The sequence below is a fragment of the Symphalangus syndactylus genome, chromosome 6, assembly GCF_028878055.3.
Source record: "Symphalangus syndactylus isolate Jambi chromosome 6, NHGRI_mSymSyn1-v2.1_pri, whole genome shotgun sequence".
Taxonomy (NCBI): domain Eukaryota; kingdom Metazoa; phylum Chordata; class Mammalia; order Primates; family Hylobatidae; genus Symphalangus; species Symphalangus syndactylus.
In genome coordinates this window covers 47274054-47293807 of record NC_072428.2, presented here as the reverse complement: position 1 = coordinate 47293807, position 19754 = coordinate 47274054, and the positions used below count along the sequence as shown (strand labels likewise).

Below are 19754 nucleotides of genomic sequence, written 5' to 3'. Positions count from 1 at the left end.
TAGGGATGGAGTTTGTATGTATGCTATTTTAGAAGTGTGGCTAAGAAAGGCCTTTCTGAACAGAGACCAGAATAAAATGTGGGAAATAGGCTGGGTGCTGTGGCTCACGCCTGTAATCCCAGCACACTGGGAGGCTGAGGCAGGAGGACTACTTGAGCCCAGAGTTCAAGACCAGCTTGGGAAATATAGTGAGACCTCATCTTTCCAAAATCACCTTAAAAAGTTAGCTGAGCGTGGTAGTGCATGCCAGTGGGAGGATAGCTTGAGCCCAGGAGGCGGAGGTTGCAGTGAGCCAAAATCACACCACTGCACTCCAGCAGTGTGTTTTTAGACCTTGTCTAAAAAACAAACAAACAAAAAACAAAAAAACACACAACAACAACAACAAAAACAGGAAATAGCCTTGCAATGAGACTGCCTAACAGCAAGAAGTGCAGTGTAGTAGGAACACAGCATAAGGGGGTAGGGCAATAAGAGATGAACTTTAAAAAGCAAGCAAGGGCCAGATCGTGTGAGTGCTTGAAGGCTGTGGTAAGGAAATTAGACCTTACTCAAAGTATGTTGGAGGTTTGAAATGGGGGAGTGACACAATCTGATTTATGTTTTTCTTTTCATTTCTTTTTTGTTTAAGAGACAGGGTTGCGCTCTGTCACCCAGGCTGGAGTGATCATGGCTCACTGCAGCCTCGACCTCCTGGGCTCAAGTGATCCTCCCACCTCAGCCTCCTAAGTAGCTGGAATTACAGGCTTGCACTACCATGCCCAGCTAATTTTCTAACTTTTTGTAGAGATAGGGTCTCCTGGGCTCAAGCGGTCCTCTGTCTCGGCATCCCAAAGTGAGCCACTGTACCCAACCTGATCTGTGTTTTTAAGAGATGTCCTGGCTGCTGTGTGGAGAACAGACGGAGGCCAGGCAAGGCTGAGGAGAACAATTCAGAGCCTTATACAACAGACTGAGCTAGAGATGATGGTGGCTTGAAACAGAGCAGTAATAATAACGGAGGAGGAGAAAACTGGTCAGATAAAGGAAATTACCTGAAGGCAGAGCTGACAGGATTTGCACACGGACTGGATGAGGAACACCACAGAAAGGGGGAGGTCAAGATGACTCAGGCTTTCGACTTGAGCAACTGGGTGAGGCGAGGTGCCCCTTACAGAGATGCTGGTTTGATTTGGGAGGGAGGATGCTGGTTTGATTTGGGAGGGAGGATGCTGGTTTGATTTGATTTGATGCTTGGGAGGATAAGAAGCTTTGTTTGGAAACACTGAGTTTGAGATGCCAGTTGGCCATCCAAGTGCGGATACTAAGAAGGCACGGGTTCTACTGGTGGTCTCTGAGGCGGAATACTACACCTCGGGTTGACAAGATGATCCACCGGGTGGGAGCACATTTCTACACCCATGCCTACGAATTTTCACCTAAAATAAGAAACAAACGAAGCTCCTCTGGTTTAGAATATGGTGTAAGAGCAGCCTCCCAGCCAGTCTCCACCTCTGTGAGGCACAAGACACATGTGAGGAGCCAGGGTCACCAAGAAAAGGGAAGCACTGGCACCCACAACTCGGGCGCAAGGCACTGACTGACTCTCGCCTCTCAATACATAGAGAACAGTTACAGCTTAGCTATGCCTGGGTAATGAGATGTCCTGACCTATATTATCATGCTTTTAACTAAACTAACCATCACAAAATAGAAAGCAGCTTTGATGGATTCCTGGAAAGAACACCCGACCGAAGGGCGTAAACGTGACGCGAGCCCATGCGCACCACAGGAGTGTCCGTGGGCGCATTTTCTGCTCCTAGCACAGCAGCCACCCGCGTCCGCACCACAGGAGAAGGCCTGCGTCATCTTCTCCTAGCACAGCAGCCACCCGCGTCCGCACCACAGGAGAGGGCCCGTGGGGCGTCTTCTGCTCCTAGCACAGCAGCCACCCGTGTCCACAGTGGAGCGGAGGTTTCCCATCCAAGACCTCCAGTGGGTGCCTGGATCCTTGGAGAGTACCACACCCTATATACACTAGGGGTTTTCCTATGCGTGCTTATTCATGATAAAGTTTCATTTATAAATTAGGCACAGCAAGAGATTAACAATAATAAAATAAAACAATTATCACAACATACTATAATAAAAAGTTATGTGAATGTGGTCTCTCTCTCTCAAAGTATCGTATAGTACCATACTCACCCTTCTTGTGATCTGTCAATCTGATAACTGAGATGACTACTATGTGACTAACACAGGGGAGGGTACACAGCATGGGTACATGGGATAAAGGGAGGATTCATATCCCAGGCAGGATGGGGAGGGTATACACCATGGGTACACAGGATAAAGGGAAGATTCATATCCCAGGCAGGATGGGGAGGGTATACACCATGGGTACACAGGATAAAGGGAGGATTCATATCCCAGGCAGGATGGGGAGGGTATACACCATGGGTACACGGGATAAAGGGAGGATTCATATCCCAGGCAGGATGGGGAGGGTATACACCATGGGTACACGGGATAAAGGGAGGATTCATATCCCAGGCAGGATGGGGAGGGTATACACCATGGGTACGCGGGATAAAGGGAGGATTCATATCCCAGGCAGGATGGGGAGGGTATACACCATGGGTACGCGGGATAAAGGGAGGATTCATATCCCAGGCAGGATGGAGCAGGACAACACGAGATTTCATCACGCCACTCTGAAGAGTGGGCAATTTAAAACTTACAAATTGTTTATTTCCGGAATTTTCCATTTGATATTCTTGGCCCATGGTTGACCCAGGTAACTGACACCACAGAAAGCAAAACTGCCTATAAGGGGGCACTAGTGTATTAGCTCTTTGTCAAACTATATCATGAGACAGAAACAGTTACGATTTAATCCGGTCTGTCAAGAGTTCACCTAAAGCACTAGCAATAATCAAAAAGACTATATGACAAATGGATTTGCGACCACCACTATCAATAATGAACCTCGCCCAATTGTAAAGATTCTACCTTAAGATGCTAGCCAGTTATTTTTAAATTTGTTTATTTAATCTTTATCTTGTTCTGTCTTTTGTGATGAACATAGTGTACTAGCCAATACTGTAAGTATATAGTTTATAAATAAGTAAACATTCATATATATTTTACTTAGAGGGAGAGAGAATGTGTGTGTGTGCATTCTTAAATGTTCAACTTCTCTGGGACAAAGGAGCTGGAGAGGGCAGTTTCAGAATAGCCAGCATGTGGTGGTATTTAAAGCTATGGCACTGGGTAAGGTCACCGAGGAGAGTGTGAAGACAGAGGAGGGGACGAAGGATTCAGCCCTAGGATAATCAGAAAGTAGGGGAGGGACTGGAACCAGCATTGAAAATGAAAAGGGAGCAGCCAGTGAGGTATGGAGAAGCAGAAGTGTATTGTGTCTGAAACCCATAGGAAGAAAGTGTTTCCAGGAGAGGGAGTGATCAGCAGAGAGGATGCCTCATGAGGAGTGAGGAAAGGTAACTGGATTCGGCATCACAGAGGTGGTTAGGAATCTTGGAAAACGTTTCTGTGGAGAGGTTAGGCATGAAAATCAAACTGAAGAGAAATGGGAGGTAAGGAGGCAAAGACAGTATGACTACGGCTCCTTCAAAGAGTTCCGTTCTACACAGAACGGGGGACACAGAAATGAGGCAGTAGCTATAGAGATGTGTGAAGTCAATGGAGGGTTTGTTTGGTTTTTAAGACAGGGGATGGGTTTGTGTGATGTTGGAAATGATCTAGCAGAGGAGAAGAATTCTGAGATGGGAGGGGTCGATGGGGACAACAGCAGGGGCAACATTCTTAAGAAGCTGAGAGAGGACAGGCTCCAGCTTGAGTGGAAGATAGAGGGGCGGCCTTAGAGGCATGGGCTGTCCATCCATTTTAACAGGAGGCAGGTCTGAGCCTGTGTGGACAGACTTGGGATTAGGCAAGTTAGGCTGGACATGAAGAGAAGAAGTTGTTTTGCTAGACTCCCAGACACCCATGGACACCTCTGCCTAGAAATCTTGTTGCCCAAGGAGCACTTCTCTCCCTGGCCTCTGGCTTTACTCCTCTTACAGAAGCATCTCTATTTTCCCAGTCACCAAGGCTCCAAATCACAGCTCTCCCTGGCTTCTCTCCTCACTGCCCTGTCACTCAGCAGCAGCATCCTACAGCTGTGTCCCTTCTCTCTATCCCCTATTCTTCGTCCCCATGGCACGAATGTCCCTTAGATCCTCACCGTCTCTTATTTGGATTGCTGCAGTAACCTTCCAAGAGTCCCCTGGCTTTCTGTCCCTCCCTGCCTCCACTCTTTCCATTCTACCATCAGATGCACCTTTCTAAACTTTTTTTCTGATTGCTTCACTCCCTGGCTCAAAAACCTCCTTGCCTTGCCTTCCTGCACTCCTCTCCATTTCTCTGACTCAATATTCAGGCTTTAGCCTCCTTTTATGTATCTTTTTCATCCTTTCTCATGCTCTTTCAAGAGCCTATTTTTTTCCTGCTTCTCCTATAAATCTCTTCTGATTATTTCTTCCCCAGTGATCACATTCATTTCATCATTCAACCAACCCCCTGGCTTTTTCTCAGTGCCTCCCGCATATAAAACAGGGCATGGTGAGATTAGGGATGTATGGGAGGCAAGTGCCAGGATCACAGGCCACATCAGAATCCTCTGAGCTCAGCCCACCTCTTTCCTCTTCTCAGTCCCCAATCCATGTCATCCCCAAATGCTGCTCATTTTTCCTCTTAAATATTTCTCTAACCCATTGCTGTTTCTCTATCTAGGACTTGCATATTCTCAGTATCTCATAAGCAACACATTCAAAAGCCCCCAGATTGGTCTTTCTGCCTCTAATTCTGCTCCCTCCAGTACAGTCAGAGAGATCTTTCTAGAATACACATATGACCTGAACACTTCCTGAGTAAATCCTCCAATGGCAGCATGTCACCTTGAGATAAAGTTGAGGCTCCTTAGCAACATATCCAAGGTCTCCATGAGTTGGCCGTGCCCTCCCATTAGCCCAGTTGTCCACCATATCCTACCTGGCACTCCAGGTTTAGTGACACTGACATGTCAATAATCGCCTGTGCACACCTTGCTCTTCCTCATTTCCCAAGGCTGTTCCTTGGGCTGAATACTCCTCCCCACTTAGCCATTATCTGTGCATCCTTCAAAACTCAGCATGGGCTTTCTCTCTTTGGGGAAGGCATCTCTGCCCCTTCCCTGGAGGGTTAAGTGTGACCCAGTGGATGATGTCTTATTTACCTAGGCCTCCTCAGTACTCCCCACAGAGTTGGTACATGGAGGGCTATGCATATGAGTACAGCATAAGTAAGATGGTCCCAGGGCACAGGCTGTACCCAGGAGAGGTGAGGGCATCCAAATTGAGAAGAATATAGACTCATGGCTGGGTACAGTAGCTCACAACTGTAATCCCAGTACTTTTGTAGGCTGAGGCAGGTGGATCACTTGAGGTCAGGCGTTTGAGACCAGCCTGGCCAACATGGTGAAATCCGTTTCTACTAAAAATACAAAAATTAGCCAGGCGTGGTGCCAGGCACCTGTAATCCCAGCTACTCAGGAGGCTGAGGCAGGAGAATCGCTTGAACCTGGGAGGCAGAGGTTGCAGTGAGCTGAGATCACGCCACCAAACTCCAGCCTAGGAGACAAGAGCAAGACTGTCTTCAGAAAAAAAAAAAAGAATAGACTCAAGTCAGATCTGGATTTCAATCCTGCCTCTGCAACACTTACTTGCTGGGTGACATTGTGGAAAATGCTTGTCATCCTGTGTCTCAGTTTCTTTATGTGTAAAAAGGGATGAGTTAAAATACACTTGGGATGAGGATTAAATGAGATGATATAGGTAAAGTACTTAGCACAGGGCTGAACACAGTGGTAAGTGTTCAATACATGTCAACACTTTACTAAATTATGTCTTTAAAACTTTTTTAATTAAAAGAATTTCCTATTCAGTCTGTGTGTTACATATTGGTCTAATACTGGTCTATAGTGCTAATACAGATTTTATATTTTCCTCAGTTTAAACAAGAAAGGAAATCTCTGCCTGATCATTTCCAAATCATTTCTCAATTTTGAAAGAATTCAGAATAGAATATGTGAGCCAGACACAGAGGCTCACGCCTGTAATCCCAGCTACTCGAAGGCTGAGGTGGGAGGATCATTTGAACCCAGGAGTTCAAGACCAGTCCGAGCAACATAGCAAGACCCCGTCTCTAAAAAATGGAATAATAATCATTTTAAAGAAGAAGAAAATGCCCAGCTCCTTCCTGCCTTAGGCCCTTTGGATTTGCTGATCCTCCCCCGTTAGGGGGCTCCCCCGCACCCCACCAGGCCCCACCATGAGTGCATTGCACGCCAGCTGCTTCCCCTCACTCAGGCCTTAGTGCTTGACCATTTGCTCCTAGTCACTTACTCCGAGAGTCTTCCCTGGCCACCCTATGGAGAGTAACCCTCCCTCCAATCCTCTCTGTTTTATTCTCTTCATAGCACTTAAGCTTTTGAAATTATCACTTAGCACAGGGCTGAACACAGTGGTAAGTGTTCAATACATGTCAACACTTTACTAAATTATGTCTTTAAAACTTTTTTAATTAAAAGAATTTCCTATTCAGTCTGTGTGTTACATATTGGTCTAATACTGGTCTATAGTGCTAATACAGATTTTATATTTTCCTCAGTTTAAACAAGAAAGGAATATCTCAGCAAGTTTTAAAAACAACCAAATACAGTATATATAATACATACATACATACATATATACACACACATGCATACACACACATATATATTATCTAGTGTATTTCTTAATTTATCTTTTAGCTGGTATTATGAAAGAACTTTTTAATTTCTGTTTTCCTCTGTTACAATGTGAACTTCATGAGAATAGGCCCTTTGATTATTATGTTCTTATTGCTTCATCCCAAGCACACAGAGTGGGCAGAATGGTACTCAATTAATACTAGTTGAATTAATTTTTCTCAGTTGCTGCAGAGGAACAGCAGTAAGCTGTTACAAAAGGAATTAAATGTTCCTTGTCTCTCGAGAACCCAGGCACTAAAATACTTCCCAGTTTGCCAGCTGTCTGGATTGTTTCTTCTAAAAATCTCAGCAAGTTTTAAAAACAACCAAATACAGTATATATAATACATACATACATATATACACACACATGCATACACACACGTATATATTATCCAGTGTATTTCTTAATTTATCTTTTAGCTGGCATTATGAAAGTACAATAGCTAGACATCCATGTCATATAGTTAATTTTCTCTAGACATGAAGAACTCTATGAAGTACTATAGAGCTTAAGAAATTTGTTCCTTGGAGACTATAATCATTTTTTTTTTGCCATCTTGCTAAAATTGATCACAGATGGTACAAAGGTCACTTGGAGAGCAGGCTGTCCCCAAAGTCCCCAAATGCCAAATTAATGAAACTTTACCATATAAAATAACAATAAGAAAGAAAATATACAATTGGTCAGAAGTGATTATTTTCTCTGGTATAAATTGGGACTTTAAAATTTATTTTTTAATGCTATACAAAGGACAAACAGTTCAATGCAAAAATAGGCAAAGAATATAGATGTTCTCAGAAGAAGGAATCCAAATGACCACAGGCATAAGACAGCATGCTTAGTCTTACTAATAAAGAAAACCAAGTTAAAATGACTATTTTTTTTTTTGCTTACCGGATTTGCAAAAATGAAAAGGATCAATGATAAATAATCCATGTTAGCAAAGATGTAGGATGCTTCCAATGTTGGAAGCGACATGCATAGGTATGATCTTTTGGGAAAGTAATCTGGCAGTATCTATTAAAGTTTTAAATATGCAAGTTCTTTGAGTCGGCCATTGTACTTTTACAAGTCTATCCTTCAGAAATATCGGCCATGTGTACAAAGAATGATATTCACTGAGCACTATTTGCAATAGAAAAATTAGCAATAACTTCTATGTTCACCAATAGGGGTAGGGCTAATCAATACTGGTGTCTTCAAACAAATACAGCCTGGGAAGCTGTAAAAGAAATAAGGTCGCTCCACTATCATGTTAAAGAGATGTTCTTGATCTAACTACAGATAAAAACAACGCATAGAACTATTCAAATTGTATTGATATTTGTTTTTCATTTTGTTAAGATAGGCTCTTGGTCTGCCACCCAGGCTGCAGTGCAGTGACACAATCATAGCCCACTGCAGCCTCGAACTCCTGGACTCAGATGATCCTCCCGCCTTAGACTTCCGAGTAGCTGGGACTACAGGTGCTACCAACCAACACAGTGAAACAGCGTCTCACTATGTTGCCCAAACTAGTATTGAACTCCTGGCCTGAAGTGATCCTCCCACCTCAGCCTCCCAAAGTGCTGGGATTACAGATGTGAGCTACTGCACCCAGCCTATTTTTAAAAATATATATATTTATTCATACGTAAACCTACAGTCTATTTTCAACACAGTAGCCAAAGTTATCTTTTGAAAACATGTCAGTTATTCCTCTGCTCAAAGCCCTCCACTGGCTTCCTTTCTCATCAGATTGGGGATCAGGGTCCTCCCTGGTTTCGAGTTCCCTCTGCTACTGCTCTGCCCTTACTCTCCCTCTCTGCCTCTCTCAGCTCTCATCCTTCTGGCCTTCCTTCCAGTACCTTGGGGTTTTTCTGTTTGTTGTTCTCTTTGCCTGAAACTCTCTTCCCCCAGATACCTCCATGTCTTGCTTCTTGCTGTCCTTTGCGTCTCTGCCCAAATGACACTTTGCAGTGAGGCCTTCCCTGACCACAGTCTACACTTTGGGGGAGTATGCTCCTCAGCCCTCACCTTGGCCTGGTACTTTCCACTCCACTTTCCTGCAGCCCTGCTCTCCATATCCCTGTTGCCCTCTGCTACATGATAGCAGTATCTTTCCTCATTTATTGGTTGGTTGTCTACCTTCTTCCTCTAAAATTGTAAACTCTGTGAGGGCTGAGATGTTTGCTTGTTTCTTTATTGCTGGATTCCTGATATCTAGAATGGTACCTGGCACACAGTTGGTGCTCAATAAATATTTATTGAATGAATATATAAAATTTCCTTTTTATATGTGCATAAAAACAGTTGTGGAAAAATAACACAGTAAACTATAACAGTGATTACTGCTGGGGAGTTGGATTAGGGAGCTGTGGAGAGAACTTTCATCTCTACTGTATACATTTCTGTGCCATTTGAAACAGGCACTACTTTCATAATTGAAAACTAAATTTAAAATATTTAAAAAGATAAACATAATGGTTCCATCTCTTCCCCCCAGGAGAGATGGAAGTGACTCCATTTTTTTTTTTTTTTTGGAGCTTTTTTCTGCAGATACTGAAAATCATTTCTAAAAGGAACTATCCTAAGCTTGTCTCCACTGTCTGTACCATCCAGAGCTCAGAAAACATCAGCAAGCCTGGTCTTTATGAAGTCCTAACACCACCAAATAGACCAGGACTAGAAGACAGACACACATACGCGCACACACACACACACACACACACACACACACAGCCTTGCCTATGCCACATACTGCCTGCTGGATAAAAAGCCTTTCTAATGAACACACCTGACACTTCTTTATACCCACTTCCTCCCTCAGCAGCAAGAAGGAATGTCACTGGTAACTCCTTGAGCCATTTTCTCTGCATAGTAAAATCTTCAACTTTGCTGTCAGACCTGGACCTGATTTGATGCCGTGAGGGCTACAAAATTCATCCAGTGTTTGAGGGAGCTCCTGAGACAAGACACACTGGCTCCCCTAGAAACAAATCAAACCTAATTTAGCATGACAAGCATCTCAGGGACACATTCACCCACCACCACAGCTACACAAACCCTCTACCGAGTGTCTTTCTTTCTTTTTTTTTTTTTTTTTTGAGACGGAGTCTCGCTCTGTCGCCCAGGCTGGAGTGCAGTGGCACGATCTCGGCTCACTGCAGCCTCCAACTCCCTGGTTCAAGGGATTCTCCTGCCTCAGCCTCCCGAGTAGCTGGGAGTATAGGCACACGCCACCACGGCCAGCTAATTTTTTGTGTTTTTTAGTAGAGGCAGGGTTTCACCATGTTGGCCAGGATGGTCTCGATCTCCTGACCTCGTGATCTGCCCACCTTGGCCTCCCAAAGTGCTGGGATTACAGGTGTTAGCCATCGTGCCTGGCCCCGAGCGTCTTTCGTAGGCTGTTGTGGTCATGAAGCCCCTGTTAAGTAACTCCTGCTCCTTATCCTTGGGCCTTTACTCCCCAGGAACATACACCTGTGGTAGTATTAGTGATACCCTCACTGGGAGCCAGTCCACGGGGCCCTTGACACTAGGTTTTCTTGACTTTTTAATTGGCCACAAAGACTCCCTGGCCAGTCCGTGAGGCCTCACCCCAACAGGATAGCAGACGGGGCAGGGGTGCAGTGTAACCCTGAGAGGCCAGGAGGGCCCTGACAGTTTCTGCAACTCATCCTGGAAAGTAGGGCAGCCACAGCCAACTCTCACCACTATTTTAGTACGGAAACTGGAACTCTTAGAATTTTAAATGAGAACAGATCAACCAGCTGGGCTGTTTTTACTTTTTTCCCCTTTGTTTCTTTTTAAGAGAATCAGCTGGAATGAAAGTCAAGACTATTTGGAAACCAGCCTCTTGTAGACAGTTATACTTGATTTTCACTAAGTTTTGGCAAAGCAACAAATTTGAGCTGTGGGCCTAAGGCTGACAATTCTCTGGAACAAGTGCCCCTGGATTCAGCTTTGCTTATTTAGAAATACAAATTCTTACTCCTTAGCTAAGCTTTATTGCTTGGGCCTCATGATTCTACTGATACTTAAGAAAAGGACATCAGTTTATCCTGGAGAAATCTAATTACTGAAATTCACCCTGCTTGGGACCAGAGAACAGGCTTTGGAATCAGAACATCAGTGTGATCTTCAGCAAGAGAACTTAACACTCTAAGCTTCAGCTGTTAAATATAGGTAATAAAACCTACCTGGGAAGGTTACTGTTAGGATTAATTGAGATAATGCAGACATGAGACTTACTGTCATGCTTGTGACAGATAAGAACTCAATAAATCATTATCATTATTACTATAAAGTGAGACCCCAATTTTTCCCATCTAAGACTTTTCAGATAAAATCTCCTATAATTGCCCAGAAGAGTCCCTTGTGACAAATCTCTAAACTGACCATCCTAGAACCTCGTGTCCTGGACGCTCTTGCTAGCTTTACCAGAGAGACAGAACTGATATTGCTCAAGTGCCAGGTCCCAAATTTAATTCTGAAACACCACCACCAACACAACCCATACAATGGAACTGACACTATTAGGAGCCCTGGGCTGAAGCTCTGGATCTCATAAGGCAGCCAAGCAGCCCCCTAGCTTTGCATCTGCACAGAACTATGGACAGGAGCGTATTCATTGCCATAGTTGGTCAAGCCAGAGGGAGATCATAAGAGTAGCTTTGATGACAGAGTGTGGAGAAGGCTCGAGGGTGCCTTACCCCTGCAGTCCTGCCCCAGCCAGGGGAGACCGCCGTCCCTCAGACCTGTAAAGGGCAACATCCCCTCTTCTCATCAACCTTGCCACTTCTTTCCTGTTCCTCAAGTCAACCAACATTTTAGTGCCCACCACAAGCCAGATACTATGCTAGGTGCTGAGGACAGGGAGGTGAATGAGATCAGTCTCACTCCAGGGAGCTCTGGGCATAGCAGGGATGACAGACACAAACGCAACAGTTACTGAAACAGAAGCGCTGCCCGGAGTGTTCTCTAAAGTGAGCCCTGAGAAGGGAGGATGGGCCAGACTTGCTTTTGGTTACCCTGAGTGTTTATGGAGCCCAAGGCTGTTCTGTTAGCAAGAATGTCCCAGGCCACTCACCACACTGGTTTTCTACATGGCCCTGGCCCACTCCACAGGACTCTGCCTGGCGTTCAGATGTTCTGGGAGGCTTTTTAGCCACGTCGAGGTTCGTGCCTGAGAGCTGGAGGTGAAACTGCTCCCTGTGGACGGCCTTTCTGAGCGTGCGGATGGCTTTACGCAGCCGCTTCTCGGTTCGCTTTACGATGCAGCTCAGGTCACAAGAAGCTACAGAAACAAGAGGGACAGCAGTGCGGGAGGAGATCAGGCTGCAGCGTGTGACAATGGCCAGATCAACTGCAGGCCCTACCAACACCCCAAGCTCCCTGTGGACCGAATGGGGAGAAACCTGGAGGGGGCACCTAGCAGGCTGGGCAGCAGTTGATTCAAACAGAAATTTGTGGATCAAAATGGTAGCTTTGGGTTTTTATGAAGCAAAAAAAATCATCAGGTTCCAAACCAATTCAGTTTAGTTTCGGGGTGAAAAAAACAGGAGATACTTCAGCGTTTGCATTATTTTTCCCCCAAGAATGATAAAAAGTGAAAGGCAAAGAAATAAGGAGCAAGCTGTGAGAAGCCTGGCAATGCAGACTGTTTTCAAACCAACCTGTCACCTCCTTTTGGTTAGTCTCAAGCTCAAACTCAACAGTGATAAACATTTCCTTAGGGGCGCTTGGTCGGCCAGGGGCTCCTGGGACTTGCTTGCCAGAGCTGCATGTAAGGTTTACGTAGCGGAAGCTCTCTTTTACTGAGCTGTGTTTCTCTGTATGAAGAAACAAAATTATCGGAAGCCAAATCCTGGCAAAGCACTCAGCTGAACATTTGCTAGAGCTCAGTAAACATTTCATTAAAACAACTCTCAAGGGACTAAGTGATTATCTCCAGATGCCAAGACACTGCAAGCCCTTAACTGGGAGCACAACGATATTTTAATTTTGAAGAGCTAGCATTGCCTCCTATATAACTTTACAATTTAGCTCTTGAAAATTCTTTTCACGAATAAATGGTAGACGTTTCCGACTGACTAGCCATATATGTGGAAGACAAGAACCAGGGGTTGTCTTGCATTCCTTACTGGCGGTTTGCTAATGTGTGCTTACATTCTCACAGTTGGTTTGTGTAAAGCTGGATGTGCCGAGCAGGGGCTGAGGCTTCAAATAAGGAATGAGCACAAGAGTGGAAAGGAAACCAACTACTGCTTTCAGGCAAACTGACCTTGGAGTCATTCTAACCTGAAGGGAAAGCTGGAACACCCGTCAGCAGTGATGTCTCATTTTTAAATAACCAGGAGCAATAAATGGCACAAAGCATCAACAGAACCAAACAATATCATGAAGGCATCTAGGTTGAGAGTGGAAGTGTTGCATGACAGGGCTTTGCACATCCTTCTTCCTGACTTGGCTGTCTCGCCTCTCACCATGGTTTCCAGTGAATCTGTTAACCCTCACCAAGGAGCAGGTCCACATATCATCCACTCCGTGAATTTGTCTCTATTTCAAAATCTTTATTGAAATGAATTATTACCTGTATCAGATTCTTCTTTAACATTATAAGGACATTCAAGCCATAGGTCAACAGGGGCCACAGGAAGGAGGCAAATTTATTTCTTCTCTACATTTTTCCCCTGAAGATTTATCTTACTTTTTCAAAAGGGTAACTTCAAATCTTAAACTGAACAGATTCTCATTTTAAATCTTTTTCCCTTTCGATGTTTCCATATGTATTTTTTTAACTTTTCATTTTGAAATAAGTAGATTTATAGAAAAGTTGCTAAGATAGTATAGAGTTCCTACATAACCTTCACTCAGTCTCCCCTAACGTTAATCAAAACTAAGACATTAACACTAGTACAATCCCATTAAGTAAACTATAGGCCAAGTCTATTTTTATCATTGTATTTATTTTATTTCATTTTATTGAGATAGGGTCTCACTCTGTCGCCCAGGCGGGAGTGCCGTGGTGTCAACACAGCTCACTGCAGTCTCAACCTCCTGGGCTCAAGTGATCCACCTGCCTTGGCCTCCTGAGTAGCTGGGACTACAGGCATGAATCACTAGGCCCCGCTAATTTTGTTATAGTTTTTGTAGAGATGGGGTTTTGTCATGTTGCCCAGGCTGCTCCCGAACTCCTGAACTCAAGCGATCTGCCTGCCTTGGCCTCCCAAAGTGCTGAGATTACAGGTATGAGGCACCACAACTGGTTCAGATCTATTTTTAAGCAATGGCCCCTCCCTTCAGCCCTGAGATTTAAAAGTATAAATGCTCACTATGGTTAATTTGGAAAATGCAGAAAAAATATTAAAATTACCCATCATCCTCCCACCCAGATGTAACCACTACTAATGATATGGTGAGTTTTCTTTTTGTTTCTTCTACCACAGTTTTTCTTACACAATTTGGATTGTATTAGATATACAAAATGTTTCTCTCCTGCTTTACATCTCAGCATTATAACAAGACCATTTTCCTGTATCATTAAACATTCTTTGAAAACATAGAATTAATAGCTGCATAATATTCCATCAAATGGAGGTACCAAGTTACTTAAAATTACTTACTTAAAATAGGCAGTCGAAAGTGACTAGAGTGAGCTTTAGGTTTATTTGTCTGTGTGATTTGAGGGTAGATTGGGAAAAGAAGCCTCCCTAATACATGAATCCTGATGCTTTTTATTTTTAATTTCCAAAAGAATTCTATAAAATAATACTGGAAATGTGTGCTGGGAAAGAAAAAGGAATGTTAGATTCTGCTCTTCTCAATAAGGCCAGTTCTACTTGGATGGTATTTGCTTTGCTGAAGCCAATGGGGTCACCGCTTCCAAAAACTAGACCCAGCAGGAAAGCTGGATATTAGATCTTTGTTCATCAAAGTTATCTTTTCTGAGCCAAACCTTTTTTTCATTTCTTTGGCTTGTATTTCAAGCAAAATCTGAGATCTAGAAAATTTAACCCAATATGATCACAAATTGCTAATTCATCTGAAGCCCTTATTGACTTCTATGAACTCGTCGTGGGTTTCCCCAGAGCCTCACCAACTATACCATGCAAAGGAAGCCCCGAAGTGTGACCCCAGAACTACACAAGCGTGCTAGGTTATGCTCTTCTTCCTCTTGGGATGAGTCCCTGGAGGTTCTGGATGGTTCAATCCCATCTGCAGTGTGCTTGGATTGGCTGGACAGCCCCTGGCCCCCACGGACCTCCAGCTTGGCTGGCTGCAGGCCCCTTCCCACATGCAGGCAAGCTCCCTACACCAACCATCTGATTCCATACCTGGTAGTGCTGGTCGCAGACCCTCGGGAAACAGCTCAGCCTTTTTCAAACTACACTTGCCTTCATTTAGCTTAAAGGTTACACTTGTCCTGATGCTGGCGACATCTTCAGAAAGAAACAAGTGAGAGATGTTACCTTTAGAGGCAAAGGAATGGAGACACCAGATGGGAAGCAGCAAGCTGTCCATTGGCGGCTCCCACCACACACAGCACACCCTGAGCCCCTCTCCTACCCTGAGGCCAAGAGTGGCTTGGATCATGGAGTGCCCATTGCCCTGGACTGGGGCCACCAGGAGCCTCCTGAAATTGCAGTTACCCCCTCATGTGAGAGGCAAATCCAGTGTTCAAATATAACAGAGGCCAGCCTGGCCAACATGATGAAATCCCATCTCTACTAAAAATACAAAAATTAGCCGAGCATGGTGGCACAAGCCTGTAATCCCAGCTACTCAAGAGACTGAGGCAGGAGAATTGCTTGAACCCGGGAGGCGGAGGTTGCAGTGAGCTGAGATTGCACTACTGCACTCTAGCCTAGGCAACAGAGTGAATGAGACTCCATTTCAAAAAAAAAAATTTATATCTATCTATCTATCTATCTATCTATCTATCTATCTATCTATCTAACTAAAACTGAGGGTCAAAAATAGCCTCCACGGTGAAATAAAACATGAAGTCATTTTTGTGCCTTCCTGAGAAAGAAGGCCAGAATCCCCCAGTTTAAATCTGGATAAGCCCGTTTGGCGAAATGGTGAAGGGCAGATTTTCCTAAACAAGCCTGTCGTGGGAGGACAGGGCTGAGGGAACTGTCGTTCCAGACACAGATGGCACTCACTAAACATGGCTAGGCTCTGAGGTCTGAGAGGGAGTGAGGGTCCCACTTTGAGGGCCTGATGTGCAAAATTCTGTTCTCCTCCCAGGGTCAGTCAGTCTTAACCATACGGTAGGTTCTAGAGTCAATGCCCTATAGCTCTTTTAAGCTGTGGTGAGAACTTCAGCAAGTTACTTAATCTCCCTAAGCTTCAGTGTCCTCATCTGTAAACTAGGCATAATTATAGTACCTATATTACCAGGCTATTGTAAGGATAAAATGAGATAATGCATTTAAAAAAAGGAAAATGTTTAGCTCCTTGCCTGGTACATAGTAATAACTGAATAGCTATTAGCTATTTGCTTGCCCACCCTTGGGGTGGCCGAAATCACCAAGGAACTGTCACTGAGGGATTTGGTGAAACAGACCATGATGTATGCCCTGGCTGAGTCCAAACGTGTATTGAAAGGGGCAGTGAAGGATAGTGCTTGAGACTCTGGACCCAGACTGCCTGGGTTCAAATCCCAGCTCCCCTATTTCTTATCTAAACCACTTTGAGAAAGTTATTTCACCTCTCTGAGCCTCAGTTTCTTCATCTGGTTAATGAGAATAATAGTAACATTTCCCCAGAAGGTTGTAGTATGGCTTAAGTCAGTTAATACGTGTACTATGGTAGTTGGCATATTTGAATTGCTCAGTCAACACATGCAAGCTGTACTGTCTTGCTGTGAGTCTCTAGCTTTGCTCATATGTGTAATATGAACATCAGGATGTAGTATGAACCTCATTCAGGTGTTCTGATGACATAATGACAAAGGCGTCTATATCTGGGAGGACACAGCCTCCTAAAAACCTTGGATTTCATTCTTCATCTTTTGACAAACAGGAAAGGGTTTGGGCCCCTTTCTCGGCACAGAATCCCTGCTGCCCCTGCTTTGCCTATTTCTATCCACACCGTGTGCCCCAGGCACATTCCCTGGGCCTTTGAGGTGCTCTGGAGTACAGCCCACTGGTCCTGGAGTTCTGTGGGCCTCTGCCCAGGATCATGACCCACCAGGGCTGACCACAGCCTCCTAACACACAGTGGCCATGCAGTAAGCATCTGTTACACGCGAGACTCACATTCTGGGCACCAGGACTGCAGGCAACAACACCCTGGAACATGCTCACAGCATCAAGGAAATTAAGAAAAAAAAAACAAAGCCAACGTCCAAGAACAGCACCCCATGAATGAAGCCCCTTGAATACAGTGGTCCCCCAGAGAGAACACGCAGATTTGGTAATTACCCCCAAAAGCAGAGTCATTTGATTTTTGTTGTTTGCTCCTGAGAGGAGAGGAAGAGCCGCAGGTGACAGAGTAGGCCCCTTGCAGTCCTGATAGACAGAATGTGAATTGTCAAATGCATAAACAAGGTCACAGGCTATCCTGATAGCAGCTAAACTCTCCCCCCACCCCACTCCACATGGGCCACTAGAAAAATGCCCAGCATAGGGGGTCTCAAAGCATGGACCTCTCAAAGCATGGTGGTCGGGGCATCTGGTGGAGGACCTGGAAGCCCTTTGAGGGAACCTAACACCTGGAGGCCAGAGAGGCCTGGCCCCAGCGTGAGGACCTGCCCCGGGAACTGGGCCCCACTCACCTGAAGAGAGGTGAATGCCAGAGTGACATCTGAGGAAGCACCCGTCTCCTCCACCACTCTTACCGCAGTGCAGGGACACACGGGGTGACACACTTGTTGGCAGGAGCCCCTTCACTTCTACACAGGACAAAACAGACACTTATAGAAAGAGAAGGACATTTCCAAGTGTGACAAGGATGGTTGAGTCCCATGCACCAAAGGCCCCAAGAAAAGAAGGTAGAGCTGATACCCAGCACAGAGCATAGATGCTAGGCCTTATTCCCACCAAGGGAAAGGAGCCCCTGATATGCCATTTTTTCACGCAGAAAAGCAACCAGGAAAACAGAAGTGAGTTCCAACCTACACAGAAGCACAGAAGGAAACACCAAAGATCCTGCAAAGTATCTCCTGTTTTTTAACTATTTAAAGAATGGTTGCTGCAGCTGGTGGGGAAGTCAGTGGAGGGACGGTCAGGTGGGACGTGGGAGCGCGCAGAACTGCACTGCCTCTGGGCCAGTGGTCAGCACTGTCTGAGTCTGTGCCTCGGTTCCCCTTACCCACACAGTCTTTTTTATTCCAGTGGAGCTTGTACCCAGGGTGGCACTGGCATTCGTAGCTGCCCACTGTGTTCACACAGACCTGCTGACAGCCTCCGTTGTTGACACTGCACTCATTGGTGTCTGTGGAACAAAACACTCTCCTGTCATAGCAGCCTGTCACTGAATGGGCTGACATGGTCCCTCCCTTGAGGAAGGAGCAGCAGGGGAGTCACAAGGTTGAAACCCACTAACCAAAGGAAGATGCTGAATGCCTTTAGCATGAGTGCTTGGCACCGGCTGACTGCACACCCCACTCCCCACCCAGCAAATTTCCTGGCAGGAGGCTCAATAGGGCCTTCTCAAACTCCATTCTTTTTTTTTTTTTTTTTTTGAGACGAAGTTTTGCTCTTGTCACTCAGACTGGAGTGCAGTGGCACGATCTCAGCTCACTGCAACCTCCACCTCCCAGGTTCAAGCAATTATCCTGCCTCAGCCTCCCAAGTAGCTGGGATTACGGGCATGTGCCAACACGCCTGGCTAATTTTTGCATTTTTAGTAGAGATGGGGTTTCACCATCTTGGCCAGGCTGGTCTTGAACTCCTGGCCTCAGGTGATCCACCTGCCTTGGCCTCCCAAAGTGTTGGGATTACAGGTGTGAGCCACCACACCCGGCCTCAAGCTCCATTCTTGACCAATCCATTCCTCCATTAGCAACACTGAGAAGGATCCGCACTCTACTTTCAGATGTCCAAACTCAGACACTGCCCAGACTTCTACTTTAAAACTCTACCATCCTCCTGAGCTGCCTAGCAAGGGAGGCAGACAGAACTGGGACTCCCTGTTTAACCATTTACACAGTTGAGGCACAGAGAAAGGGAAGTGACTGCACTAATTCCCGTCAACCTGAGACTGAGTCCAGGTCAAAAGGTGGCTCCACCTAAACCCAGACATACATCCATATTCAGGGTACATTTTGTCGAGGTTTCCTGATGGACTGGGAAGAGTATGTCTTTGGCCATGCCAAGGATGTGTTGAAAGGGAGAAGGGAGATAACCGTCAGTAGCAAATCACTAGTATATATATACGTATATATATATACACACACACACACATACACGTATATATATACGTATATACATATATACACACGTATATATAATACATATATATACGCACGTATATATAATACATATATATACGCACGTATATATATAACACTTATTATATATATTATATAATACGTATTTTTTATATATATATATATATATATATATATATATATATATATATATTTTTTTTTTTTTCCAGATGGAGTTTCGCGCTTATTGCCCAGGCTGGAGTGCAATGGCACAATCTCGGCTCACTGCAACCTCCACCTCCCGGGTTCAAGTGATTTTCCTGCCTCAGCTCCAAAGTAGCTGGGACTACAGGCACGCGCCACCACGCCTGGCTAATTTTGTATTTTTAGTAGAGACCGGGTTTCTCCATGTTGGTTAGGCTGGTCTTGAACTCCCGACCTCAGATGATCCGCCCGCCTTGGCCTCCCAAAGTGATGGGATTATAGCCGTGAGCCACCACGCCCAGCGTATCCATTCTTCTAAAGCACAAGAGGCAAGGACTGGGCAGGAAGTATTTAAGCCAGTGGTTCCCAAATCCTGT

At 45.0% G+C, this 19754-nt stretch overlaps 1 protein-coding gene across 4 annotated transcripts in view; it reads right to left on the bottom strand.

Moving 5' to 3' along the window:
• Nucleotides 1-19754, bottom strand: part of SCUBE2 (signal peptide, CUB domain and EGF like domain containing 2) — an 81823-nt gene that overhangs the window by 25359 nt on the left and 36710 nt on the right. For 2 of the 4 annotated variants that reach the window (XM_055282466.2, XM_055282468.2), the window contains exons 11-16: nt 18114-18236; nt 17578-17694; nt 17225-17311; nt 15131-15235; nt 12470-12625; nt 11884-12090 (exon numbers count right to left, since the gene is read on the bottom strand). In XM_055282466.2, the coding sequence (XP_055138441.1) occupies nt 11884-12090; nt 12470-12625; nt 15131-15235; nt 17225-17311; nt 17578-17694; nt 18114-18236 (795 nt within the window). The remainder of the gene's footprint in view (nt 1-11883; nt 12091-12469; nt 12626-15130; nt 15236-17224; nt 17312-17577; nt 17695-18113; nt 18237-19754) is intronic. The other 2 variants (XM_055282467.2, XM_055282471.2) reach the window with 2 other exon arrangements.